The sequence below is a fragment of the Ursus maritimus genome, unplaced genomic scaffold, assembly GCF_017311325.1.
Source record: "Ursus maritimus isolate PB19 unplaced genomic scaffold, ASM1731132v1 scaffold_2, whole genome shotgun sequence".
NCBI lineage: Eukaryota > Metazoa > Chordata > Mammalia > Carnivora > Ursidae > Ursus > Ursus maritimus.
Window position 1 is genome coordinate 10511879 of NW_024424452.1, and position 13550 is coordinate 10525428.

The 13550-nt window shown below is 53.7% G+C and overlaps 1 protein-coding gene across 5 annotated transcripts in view; it reads left to right on the top strand.

Annotated features, from left to right (window-relative positions):
- The window catches only part of GTF2IRD1 (GTF2I repeat domain containing 1), a 69164-nt gene extending 67528 nt beyond the window's left edge, over positions 1-1636 (top strand). For 3 of the 5 annotated variants that reach the window (XM_040634963.1, XM_040634965.1, XM_040634966.1), the window contains 2 exons: positions 105-241; positions 1391-1634. In XM_040634963.1, the coding sequence (XP_040490897.1) occupies positions 105-241; positions 1391-1459 (206 nt within the window). In that variant the 3' untranslated portion in view covers positions 1460-1634. Of the gene's footprint in view, positions 1-104 lie in introns of all 5 variants that reach the window. The other 2 variants (XM_040634967.1, XM_040634964.1) reach the window with 2 other exon arrangements.
- Positions 1637-13550: the final 11914 nt, after the last annotated feature.

Consider the following 13550-nt stretch of genomic DNA (forward strand, 5'->3'; position numbering starts at 1 on the left):
AGAAGGGGGCTTGAAACCTGAAAACAAAAGCCTTCTCCAAAGGGGTTCAAAGCCGAGACCCAGCAGCCCCGGCATGTGGTGTCCGCAACCTTTTCTCCCACCAGCCAAAGACAGCAGCATTCCCAAGCGCAAGAGAAAGCGGGTCTCTGAAGGGAACTCCTTCTCCTCCTCCTCCTCGTCTTCCTCCTCCTCGTCCTCTAACCCGGAGTCCGTGGCGTCCACCAACCAGATCTCACTCGTGGTAAAGTTGCACAGATCCGGACCTGACCACTCAGCTGTCTGGCCTTCACCCCGCACGCGGGCAGGGCCGTCTACTCTGGGGCGTGGGTTTGGGGTGCAGGGAGGCACTGGGCTCTGAGTGGGGCTCCTCAGCCTCAGGGTTGCAGACACGTCTGCCTGATCTACTCAAGAGACAGTCCAACCCTGTCATTGGCTGCTCACGCACCCCCCACCCCCCAGCAGGAAGTCACACCCGCGCTGGGCAGGTGGGCAAGCGGGAGCCCGGGAGAGGGTCGGGACTCCCCTGGGCAGTGCCAGAGCAGGACCCGGAGCAGACCCTCGGTTCCCGGGCTGTCAGAGGCTAGGTTAATCTCTGCGCTCACATCACGGGCTCCGGGCCTCACCACAGCCCTGTGAGTGTAGGTGTTACCCGCAGGGTGTGGAGCAGAGAAACGGGTCAGCGGCTGGGTGACTGGCCTCCCTGTGCTCAGTGGTGGATGGAAGGCGCACCTGCAGCCTCCTGTCCGGCCACGTGGTTGGCTTGGGTTCTCTCCCATCCAAGAGGAAAACCTCATGCAGGACACACACACTTGACCGTTCTTTCTGACTTCAAAATATCAGCTTTGAAATCTTGAGTCCAGTGGGGAGAATATTGGAGCACATTTGGAAATGATTTGGGGATTTATCATTTGACCGTGCCTCCCTTTAACCCCTTCCTGGAAAAAAAAACCCTTCCTCCCCAGCTAGGAGTGCCTACACAGGGTCGCTAGCTCTTCCCACACCCAAGAGCCTTGCGGAAGTGTGGAAGGCCTTGTGGGCCAGGCAGAGGTGGCCTGGAGGGAAGGGGACAGACTCTTTGGGGCATAAGGCCCGGAGGGGGCTGAGTCTGTGGGGGTGACCACCTGTTCTGAGCTACTCTGCAGTCCCGTCTGGTCTACATGAATAGCTCCCGGGATACAGGTGGGAACAGGTCAGAAGCCCCCAGCCCAGGTTCCATGGTCACTGATGAACTGCGTGACCTTGGACAGGTCACGGCCCCTCTCTGGACCTTCAGCTGCCTGAAAATGAATAGCGTCTGAGAAGGCCCTTCGGAAAACAGAGCTAAGCGGTCTGGTGGTCTTTCCATGTCACCTGGAGTCCTAACCCAGACCATTTGTCCCCCTCTCTCTAGCAATGGCCAATGTACATGGTGGACTATGCCGGCCTGAACGTGCAGCTCCCGGGACCTCTGAATTACTAGACCTCACTGCTGAATCAGGACCTCACTCAGAAAGACTAAAGGAAATGTAATTTATGTACAAAGTGTATATTCGGATATGTATCAATGCCTTTTAGTTTTTCCAATGATTTTTACACTATATTCCTGCCACCAAGGCCTTTTTAAATAAGTAAAAAAAAAAAAAAAAAAAGCATTGCACTTGCTCATAACTTCTGCGTATTCTCGTTTGGAATTACAAATGCAGCTGTCACTGGGATGAGGTCAGGAAACCCGGCTCAGACGGCCTGCCAAGGTCCCCCTTCCTTTGCCAGAACAGAGGCGGTGTCCCTGACCGCTGGGCCCTGGTGTCTAGGGACAGACTTCTCTCATTTCTCTGCTGCTGGGGCCGCGTGGCCTCCGGATAGGTGTCGCGGAAGGCCAGGTGGCGGACTGAGCCCTGGCCTCGGAGTGCATAGGGTAGAAGGGGACTGTCTCGGTGAGTAACAAGGGTTAAATATCTTCATCAAGCCTGGAATCTCCATGGCTGGAGAGAAGGCACCTTGACGAAGGGGCTCTGGGTTGGACCCGGAGGGGTGGGGGGATTTTTGACAGAGCTCAGGGGCATCTGAGCAGAGTGATGGTCACAGCTGTGTCTCAGCAAGGCCACTTTGGTGGTAGGTAAGAAGATGAAGAAGGGGTAAGACTGAAGGCAGGAGGACAGGTCAAAAGGACCTGACGGTGGGCAGTGGCCTGTTCACTCAGGGTGGGCAAGGCAGGGTGCCCTGGGAGCACAAGGCAGGGCGACCTCACCCAGCGCCGAATCTAGAACTATCTCTGATGTGGAGACTCGGGAAGAGCACGGTTGGGGTTGGCAGGACAAAGCGGGATGGGTAGGACAGGATGGTGATCTAGGACAGCCGCTTGTGCCAAGGCTGGGAGGCTGCCCAAGACCTTGGGCGTTCCAGGAGCAGGGAGTGGGGGCTGGAGGTGAGATGAGGGCTGGGTGGGGAGGCTCAGCGAGCTGTGCCCTGAGCAGGGAGCCGAGCTGAACAGGTGAGTGGGGCAGAGATGCAGCCTGGGTTCTTTGGGCTGAGCTGTGCACCCCGGGGGCCAGCCTTGCATCCCTTTTTTCACCGGCCTTGAGGAAGTGTGGAAGGCCTTGTGGGCCAGCCCGAGGCGGCCTGGAGGGAGCACGGAGCCACCACCCGATCTGCATTACAGAAGGGCGCGCCTTGCAGAGGGGGGTGCGGGGGGGAACCATCCGGGCGGGAAGGAGAAGCTGGGAGACCACACGGGAGGCCCCTGTGGTTGTTCCAGGAAGAGCTGGCCCGCATTCCAGCCAGGTGGAGAATAACAAGGAGGTCAGCCAACAGGACTTGGAAGTCAATTGGACAGGAGCGCTGGGGCATGGAGGGGTCACGGTGACCACGGGGTCTAGCCAAGGGCCAGAAGCAGACCTAGGACTCCGAGGAGCTGAGTCCTGACTCAGCTAATTACACGATCAAAACAGGCCAGGAGCTTCTGCCAAGCCGTGGGGTCAGCGCGGTGCCCAGAGCCGGGAGGGAAGGCCCCAGCCCAGCCTTCCGGACTCCGCTTCCTCCTGGAAAGATGCAAGAAGCCAGAAACCACAAGGTTGGCACACCGCGCCCAAACTGTTCCTCTGTCTGCTGCTGCCACCGCCTCCCTCCCCGATCCCAGTGGCCCCGCGACCCACCAGGGCCCGCCACCCCACCCGCACACCCCTGCGCCTTTCTCTCCAGGATAAGGGCTGGGGCGCCCCCCACATTCAACCACCACCCTCAAGGCAGAAACTCTGAAGTTGAAGACAATCTGGCAGCTGCCACCTGGCCTTCAGCCTCCACTCCTGGAAGCCAAGCTCCCCCATCTAATCCCGTCTCCCCGGATTAGACGCCTCGGGTGCTTTTCCTGCCCCCCAGCACTGAGTGCAAACGTCTCGGTCCGGCGCTCCGGGCTCTTCCCCCCTCTCCCCTCCCCTGCCTCTCCCCCCACCGTCTGTCCCCTTCCTTCCCCACCGCCGCCACCGAACCGGAGCGGCTGCCGCCCGGGACCCCGCCTCCCCCGGCCCGGCGGGCGCCTCTCGGTCGCCTAGAGACGAGCCGCCGCCCCCGCCCAGACCCGAGGCCGCGGCCGGAAGTGGCTCCTGCCCGGCGGGCGGCTGCGCGGGAGGCGGGGCGCCCGGGGAGGGCCCGGGAACCCCGGCGCTGCGGCTTGCTGAGCCTCCGCCATCTGCTCGCGCTCCGGCTGTGCAGACGCGTGCAATGAAGCCGGTGGTGCAGCAAAGCCTCGCGCCTTGGGGCCCCACCCCATTGCACGAAAGCAGAAGGGGGACCCCCCCCCCACACACACACCCAAGGCAAAGCCCTTGAACCAAGAGGTGGCCTGTATCCGTTCCACGCTCTGTGTCGGGAGCTCTGCGCTCTGAATGGTGTGTCCGGGAGCTCTACGCTCTGAATGGTGTGTCCGGGCCGAGGGCAGAGAGCGCATTTTGGGGGGGGGGGGGCGCTGGGCGCCCGCCCCCCTCACTTTGCCCGCGGTGCCCGCCAGCCCGGATCCGATGGGGATGCCTTCCTATTTCCCGCAGGCAGGCCTGCTTCCTGTAGAAGAGCCCAGATGCTGTTTATGCAACCTCTCCAGAATTTCAGTGTACTGTACTTTTTAAAGTGATTTGATTCAAAGCACTCATTCTTTAATTAAAGTTCATTTAGCTGCCATCTGTCTGGGTTCAAAATGGCTTCGTGTTTTGCAACTCTAAATGAGGATTGTTATTGGATTTGTAAACACAGCCACCAAAAAGAAAAAAGAAAAAAATCACAAAACATTTTCAAAAGTAATAAATGAGGAATGTGCCGAAGGAGTGTTAGGAGCTGCATCTTAAACATTCTAATTGCTGGGGAATGTATTCTGGTGGGTACATAATCATTTTATATAGAAATCTTTGTACGAAAATCTGGTATCAGTGAAAAGATCAAGATTATAGAAAATGCCGGAATTATATCTGACTGAAAACAGTAATAAAGCAATAATCAGCGCAGGGACAAAGCTAGGGTGAGGCGGGAGGGGAGGCAAGAGAGAGGAGGCGAAGGAGGGGCCGCTTGCAGGCACCTGCTCCCCTGCAGCCACCCTCCCTCACCGCCCAGGTGCGGCCCTTCTGCAAAAAAGAAGAGGGTGATTCTGAGCTCCTGCGTCAGGGTCTTCTTTTAAAGAGTCAAAACTTCATGGGGTGCCTGGCTGGCTCAGTCCCTAGAGCATGTGACTCTTGACCTCAGGGTTGTGAGTTCAAGCCCCGTGTTGGGCATAGGGACTACATAAAAATACATTTATTTGTTTTAAAGGTTTGTTTATTTTAGAGAGACAGAGCACATGTGGGAGGGACAGCAGGAGAGGGAGGGAGAATGTCAAGCAGACTCCGCTCGGAGCACGGAGCCTGATGTGGCTCCAACCTGAGATCAGGACCGAAGCTGAAACCAAGAGTCAGGCGCTTACCCCGCTGCACCACCCAGGCGCCCCCCAAATAAAACTAAACTGAGCCCCATGATGCAGAGTCTCCTCCTGTCCACCTAGCCCTGTCAGAGAAGAGGAGGAAAGATGGAGAGGAAAAGTAGCCTTTTTTTTTTTTTTTAATGCTTCCTGTAGTGGCCCAGTGAAAGGTCTTTGGAAAAATTCTAATGATTTTTCAGTGGGGAAACTGAGGCACAAGGTCAGTGGACGAGCAGGGCTGGAGGCCCTGTGAGTCTCAGGGAAGGAAGCTCTCAGGATGCCCCGCTCTTGTCGGCAATGTCCTGGGTGATGTCTGAGGATACCAAGTGGGGATGTGGGAAGAAGCTGGTGTGTGCATTAAAACAGGACCCAAGGGGCACCTGGGGGGCTCCGTTGGTTAAGCATCTGCCTTCGGCTCAGGTCATGATCGCAGGGTCCTGGGATCGAGTCCCATCCCAGGACCCTGAGCCTGCTTCTCCCTCTCCCTCTGCCGCTCCCCCTGCTTGTGCTCTCTCTTGTGCTCTCACTCTCTCTCTCAAATAAATAAATAAGTTCTTTTAAAACATAAAAATAAAACAGGACCCTATGACCCTGTATGATCTGGCCTCTGCCTGTGCTCCTCAGAGGTCACCTTCAGGGCTATCTGCATATGGCGTTTGGGGGAGGCGCCCTTCCTCCATTTCCTCAAAACGGCTTCTCTTCCTTCCCAACTCTGAACAGCACTTCTTTCCTGTTTTACCTTTCACTGAAATGTGTGCTCCTCAAAGAGGCCTTTCCAGAACACCCAGTCTAAAGCAGATGCCCCCCGCCCCATAATTTTTAAGTTTCATCTCCTTTTTATAGAGTCACATTATTACTGCCATGTGTCCTACTTTATTTTCTGGGCAGTCATTTTCTGGCCGTCTTCCCCACTTTAAGCTTTATGATGGCAGAGATGGTGTCACCGTCGTACCCTAGTACCCCAGAGCCCGGGACAGGCGTTCTGCTCCCTGGGAGCCACGTGGATCACACTCACCTCTCCCGGGAGCAGAACCTGCATGATCCCTTAGCTCTAAGTCCTCCTCCCAGTCATCTTGCCCCCCGCCTTGCCTCCACCCCCAGAATCCACTATGGGGAAACCACGACAGGTGCCTCTGCGGGTTCTTCCCCCATGAATGCTTGCCTTGTTTATTTCCAGTCAAGTGTTTGGACTCCAGAGGCCGTAGCTTTCACACCCATGTCCCTGAAAGAGCCCTCCTGATGCAGGTGATGGGATTCAGGAGAAATGCTGGGAACCAGCAGAGGCAGACCAGGCCACACGAAGGGGCCCCAAAAGCCCTCTGCCTTGCTCACACTTTTGCGGAGTATGGTCAAAACACTACTATCGACCAAATGTTGACAATGTCACAGCCATTAGGCAAGATTTTGTATACACTGTGAATCCTCACAGCCGTGCAAAGTAAACAGCGTTTCTGCCTTCCCCAGATGAAGCAGCTGAGGGGGAGAAAGACCAAGGGCTAGATCCGGGGTCACACAACCCGGAAAAACTCAGCACTAAGCCAGGAATCAAAGCAAAGGCTCAAGGGGCGCCTGGCTGGCTCAGCCAGAGGAGCGTGCGATTCTCGATCTCCAGGTTGTAAGTTCAAGCCCCACGGTGGGTGTAGCGAATACTTAAATAAAGGAAGAAATAAACTTGCGGGAGGCGGGGGTTAAAAAAAAAAAAAAAAGCAAAGATTCAAGCCACCAAGTCCACCCCACGGTGGATCCTGTACCCAACTGCCCTTCCCGGTGGGGATGGGAAAGCAGGGGGCACCTTCAGGCTGGGGGAAGCTTCTCTTCCGGTTTTCCCCTTGTTTAAAGAACACAGGTACGTTTGAAAAGGAAGAAATGAGTGGGAGCTAGCTCAGGCTTGCTCGGAGCAGAGACCACAGGAAAGAGCCATCAACAGGAGGCCACAGCTAGAAGGACCAGAGGAACACACTCATACACACATACACGCATACACACAGCCACACGCTCACACATACAGTCATTCTCGAGATACACACACGTACACACAATACACAATCACAGTCACCCACACAGTCACACTCCTGCATATACTCACACACACTCATGCATGCACATGTACACACTCACAAAAACAATCACACACAGTCACACTCACCCACACACGCGCACTCATAGTCACATTCCCACACTCAGACATATACAGTCACACACACACTCACGCACATACACATACACACAAGACACAGTCACACTCACGCTGGCCCATGCACACGTGTATGTACAGTCTCACACACTCACACACACTCATGCACACTTAAAAACTTGTTCATTAGAGGAGGTGTCACAATCCCAACTGCAGTGTAGTGCTTAGCTTGCGGATATTCAGAAATTGGCTTCTGAGAAAAGAAAATCGAGGAGCCAAGCTCAGCCACAGCTCTGAGCATGCGCCGTTCCTGCTAATGCCTGCCTCTTCCGGCCTCTGCTGCCCCAGGAGGAAAGCCACAGGCCTCCCCTGGCATCCAAGGGCCTGCCACCAACACCTTCTGTATCTCCCCGTGTGCCTTGGGCTCCAGACTGTGTGCCTTGAGCTCCAGACAAACCCTGTCCTTGCTGTTCTCAGAACATTCTAGAGCCTCTCATACCCCACACCTCTGCCCAGGCCTTCTGTCTCACAGGTCCTTCCCCTTTCCTTTGCTTGACAGGGGTCTGCCCTGCCTTATGCTCCAGCAGAAAGACCCTCCGGACGCTGTCCCAACACAGCAGGTGTTTTCAGACCTCAGGTGCTCTCAACACCCTGTGCCATCGTCCCCTGAAAAAGATATTGAACACCGCGCCTGAAACACAAGCTCCTAATATCTCTTAAGTATCCCCCAGCAAGAAGAATGTTCTTTTGTTCTCGGTAGCCTTGCACATGTCATGCTACAAAGTCTCTGAGATACAGGCCTTCCTTGCTCAGGAAATCTGCCATTCTTTTTTACGGCTGATTAATACTTCATTATATATACATATCACCTTTTCATTTTTTTCTTTTCTTTTTTTTTTTTTTAAGATTTTATTTATTTATTTGCCAGAGAGAGGGAGAGCATAAGCAGGGGGAACAGCAGGCAGAGGGAGAAGCAGGCTCCCCACCGAGCAAGGAGCCGGATGTGGGACTCGATCCCAGGACCCTGAGATCATGACCTGAGCCAAAGGCATACGTTTAACAGACTGAGCCACCCTGGCGTCCCTAAACATGGCTTTCTTGACCTAAGATAAGTCATTTTAGCGCCCACCACCCCTAACCCCTACCATTTTATGATCTGTGCCTGACCGGCCCTATTTGCCCAAAGCATATTTCTTGCAGAACTTCCGGGACTATCTAGCAAATTGCAGAAGAATAGGCTTCAGCAGATACTGATTTTTAAGGGAACAAAAGAATGTAAGAACAAACAGCCACTGTCAGACCAGGAGATAGCCTAATCAGATCAGGGACAATAAATCAGTGGTAAAGCTCCCAGGGCTGATTCAAAAGGAAAGATTGACCTGACACACATTCTTGACTTATCTTTACCAGATGAAAACTCAAACGGAGGCATGGAATTGGTGATGCCGATCCTTGCTGGCCCTCAAGCCTTCGCTCGACCTGGACAGACAGATCACCTTAAGATGACTTTTGTCCCCAGTTCCGTGCTGAATCCCCCACTGCACAAGCCTCTTTGTGAATCTGTATACAGCCTTAGCTGAAAACTTCCCAGTTCTGTGGTTCGAAGAGATGCCACTTTGGGAAATGGCCCCAGGGTCCTTCACTTGTTGCGGGCAAAATCCTTCCTTTCCGTATTCTTTGCCTCGGTTGTGTCTTTTGGCTTCGACACCCACCAAAAGGCAAACCCAGTTACGGGTAACTCTAGGGTTAGCTGTTATAAAAAATTAAATTAAATTAAAAGAAAAGAAAAGAAAACAGGATAACAAGTGTTGGCGAGCGCGTGGGGAAACGGGAACCTTCATGCATCGCTGGTGGGAATGTAAAATGATGGTGCAGCACCTGTGGGAAACACGCTGTCAAGAAGCTAAACACAGAGGCGCCTGGGTGGCTCAGTCGTTAAGCGTCTGCCTTCGGCTCAGATCATGATCCCAGCGTCCTGGGATCAAGCCCCGCATCGAGCCGGAGCCAGGATATCCCTGCTCAACGGGAAGCCTGCTTCTCCCTCCTCTACTCCCCCAGCTTGTGTTCCCTCTCTCACTGCGTCTCTCTCTGTCAAATAAATAAAAATCTTTAAAAAAAAAAAAAAAGCTAAACACAGAATTGTCATATGGACCCCGTGTCATACTGCCATCTAATAAAAAATATGTATTTCAGTTTTCACCTGCATTCCTGATACCAGCACCTAAAACCCTTGGAACCTTCTGATACGAGCAACAAAGGTGTCTTTTGTTATTCATAACAAGCTTCAACCACACCCTAGTTTCTGTTAATGAAGTGGCTTTTGGAAAGCCCCTAAGGATGGCCCCATCCTGACTCCCAGGGAAGAGAGGGGCTAGAGACTGCATTAATTACCAATGTCAATGGTTTAGTCACTCATGCCTCTGCCTGGTTTTGGAAAAACCCCACTTATCTGGTGACTGGAAGCACAGACCGGAAGTATAGGTGTAGTGAAGAACAGAGTGGTCCCTTGTCACCCAGCAATTCTGCTCTAGAAATATACCCTAAAGAATTGGAAGCAGGGACTCAAACAACAGAGTATCTGTACGCCCAGGTTCATTTGCAGTGTCATTCACAGTAGCCAGAAGGCAGAAACAACCCAAGTGTCCTCCCACAGATGAATCGATAAGCCAGATAGGGTCTAGCTACACAATGGAATACGACTCAGCAGTAAGAAGGCCTGACGCTCTGACAGCTGCTACAACACGGGGGCTCTTGGAAAACATGCTGTGTGAAAGCAGTCAGACACAAAACGACAGATAGGGTATGCTTCCACTTGGATGAGGCATCGAGAACCAGGCAAGTTCACAGACAGTAAATAGATTACAGGTTACCAGGGGCTGGGACGGGAGGAGGAAGAGGGAGAATTACTGTTTAATGGGTACAGAGTTTCTGCTTGGGGTGATGAAAAAGCTCTGGAAATACTGGTGATGGTTACACAACATCGGGAATGTACTAATGCCACTGAGTTGTGTACCGAAATGGTCAATGTTATGCTATATTTTTTAAAAGATTTTATTTACTTTTTTATTTATGTGAGAGAGAGAGAGAGAGAGAGAGCACATGAGCAGGGGGGAGGGTCAGAAGCAGGGTTCTCAATCCCAGGACCCTGGGATCATGACCTGAGCTGAGGGCAGACACTTAACTGACGGAGCCACCCAGGTGCCTCCATGTTATTATATTTTTACCACAATAAAAAAACCTTTTTATTTTTTTTAAAGATTTATTTATTTATTTGAGAGACAGACAGACAGACAGAGCAGGGGGAGGGGCAGAGGGAGAGGCAGAATCCACTAGCAGACTCCCTGGCTGGGCCTGGAGCCTGACTCGGGGCTCAATCCCAGGACCCCGAGATCATGACCTGAGCTGAAACCAAGAGTTGGCCACTTAACTGACTGAGCCACCCAGGTGACCCCCAAAATGATATTTCAAAGCACCCTCGCTGCTGTGTGGAAGAGAATGGTGGCTTCTGGATTAGCCCCCTGGTCCTCAAAATCTAATTCCCTCCTTCCATTTTTCTCGCCTAAGCATCCCACCCTAAAGGTCTGCCATTCGAAGATTCCCACCTTGTCTCATCCTGAGCCCACCGATGATCTGAAGGCCCTAGGCACGCAGGCGGGCATCTGGCAGAGCCAAGCTTGACTGGTCAACCCAACCCGCTGGTCCAGGAGAAGCAAGTCCCCCAGAACAGTTCACGGCTTGCAAAACTCACCCCCACCATTCTGGGGGCTGCCAGAGAAAGCGTGGCTTTGTGGAGGGCTTCCTGTTGAGGATGGCAGTGCCACGACAGCCACCAGTAGGCGGCCCCCCAGATCCCTGAGCGTCCAGTGGCACCAGGAAGAGGAAGAAGGCAGGAGAAGGGCCCAGAAGGGACTGAGTACTAGCTCTCCCTCTGAAGGAGGGAAGTGGTAATTCTACCTTCCTGGATCATGGGGATCCATTTTCACTTCTACATCCTCCACGTGCCACCTGCCAGCCAGCTGCTCAAGGGCCCAGGGGTCCGGCTCCTCTCCCAGACCTGGGTCTGGCCCACGGGGTGCTTGGGACAACTGTGATGAACGAATGAGTGCTGGAGGCCACACCCGCCAGCCTGGGAGCCCAGAGAGGCCCAGCCATGGCCCAGGGTGACCCACAGGAAGTTGGTGGCTGGGCCAGGATTGGCACGGGGTGCCCTCCCAGCCCTGCCCTCTCTCCTGGGGCCTCAGTCCCTGGCCCACAGCGGGGAGGAGCTGCTAGCTGATGAGTCACACACAGGCTCTTTCCATGGGGAGTTTCTTCTTTTCTCCACTCTCCTCTCCTCCCTCTCTTCCCTTTCTGGAAAATCTGATTAGAACTTTGAAAGCTCAGCCATCTTAGGATCAGGTTGCCAGATTTAGCAAATAAAAATACAGGATGTTCAGTTAAATGGAAAGTTTCGATAAGCGACAAAGAATTCTTTAGCGTAAATATGTTCCGTGTGATATCTGGGTCATAACCCAGTTCAGGAAAATGGCAGCTTCCCTCCTCTGGCTCCCCCAGAACCCGGCTGGGCCCAGCCCAGCTGAGCGGCTGTCCCTTCCGTGGCACACCTTTGTGTGATCCCAGAGGCTCTCTGCTTGGTCCCTGGCTGCCAGGGTTTTGGAGAGAGGAGCCATCCAGACACCTGCTGCCCGATGTTGCAAGGGGAAATGAGGAAGCTGTCCAGACAGCCAGAGAGAACAGGAAACGCCTGGCTGCCACAAGAGAGGAAATCGTGCGGGGAGGCGGTTGTGGGGTGGGGTGGGGGGGAGGCTGGTCCAAGACAGCAGCCCTGTTGCCCCCACTGCCAGCCCCTGGGCTGCACAGGGGCCTAGCACAGACTGGGGGCCATGAAGGCTCCAGAAAGCAAAGAGCCACTGACTAGGAAGACATAGGTCATGTCTACAGTCAGCCGCATGACGCTGTGATTTGGTCTAGACGCCTGGCTCCCATGCACCCCAGCCCTGCTCAGGAGCCTGTATGGTGGGATCCAGCTAACAAGCCCAGATCCCTCAGAGCAGGGAAGGGAGCAGAAGCTTGCTCCGGAAAGCAAGGACCCATGTCTGGGGAGCCCGGGACCAGCGCCGTGGGCCACAGCTGTGCCCAATCACAGGGCAGCCCCCCGCCAATCCCCACCTTGCATCCCCCGGCCCTGGATCCCAGAGCCCAGCTTCCTCTAGCTACTTCCTTTCTCGGCCAGGCTGCACCTGCCCCCTGGGCCTCCCGTGCCCTGGTGGGGTCCTGATGATCTCCGGAATGGCTGGCCCTCCTCACCAAGGCCTGTGGAACAAATCTGGAGCTGATAGTGTTGGCTTGAACAGCAGAGCCCGACCGAATGTTCCATCTCCTCTGCCTGTGCAGTCCTGGTTCCCTGCGCTCAGCATGGTACCTGCCCAGTCACGGTCCAGCAATGAGCAGTAATTCCAGAAGGCTATACCCTTTTCCTTCTTCCTCTCCTATATATATATTAGTATATTTGATTCTTCCTGTCTTTTTATAAGGTTTGTGGACATTACTATAGTGTGTCACAAAATTAACAAATGTTTGATACAATGACGTAAATGGAATAAAAATAAAAGCTTCGTAACCTCTCCTTTGCCTCCAGTCCTCCCCCTTGCTGTTAACCGCGTGTTAACAGTCAGATACGCACCCTTCAACGTCATTACGCTCACACGAGTAATCGCACATATACACAATGCGTGATCTTTCTCCCTTTCTTCTTTCAAATGAAAACGTATCGGGGCACCTGGGTGGCTCCAACGGTGAAGCGTCTGCCTTCGGCTCAGGTCATGATCCCAGGGTCCTGGGATCGAGCCCCGCATCAGGCCCCCTGCTCAGCGGGGAGTCTGCTTCTCGACCTCCCCCTGCTCATGCTCTCTCTCTCGCTCACTCTCTTTCAAGTAAATATAATCTTAAAAAAAAACAAACCAAAAAAAGGCTCATGCAATAATCTGGATTGCATTCAAAACCTAAACAGTGGCTTAACTGAGAAATCTGTTTCCTTTTTCTTGGGGGACAACAAGCGTGGGGTCACATGGCGTGGGGTGCTGCAGCCACAAAGGCACATGCACTGTGTCTTCAAGCTTCCCCATCCTGACAGTGTGACTTTGGTCCCCATAGTCACAAGATGGCTCTGCCCGCCAGACGCTGAGTCTCTGTTCCACCGGGAAGAAGAGGGAGGGCAACAGGGTACAGGCACGTACCAGCTGACTGATTAAAAGCGCATACATGTGGGGCCCTGGGGGGCTCCGTCAGCTAAGTGTCCGACTCTTGGTTTTGGCTCATGTCATGATGTCGGGGTCGTGAGATCGAGCCCCCCATTGTGCTCCACGCTCAGCGGGGAGTCTGCTTGGGATTCTCTCCCTCTGCCCCTCCCCCGCTTGCACACACCCACTCTTTCTCAAATAAATTTTTAAAAATGTTTTTTAAAAAATGTATACATGTTACTAGAAAACCAGTAGTTTTCTT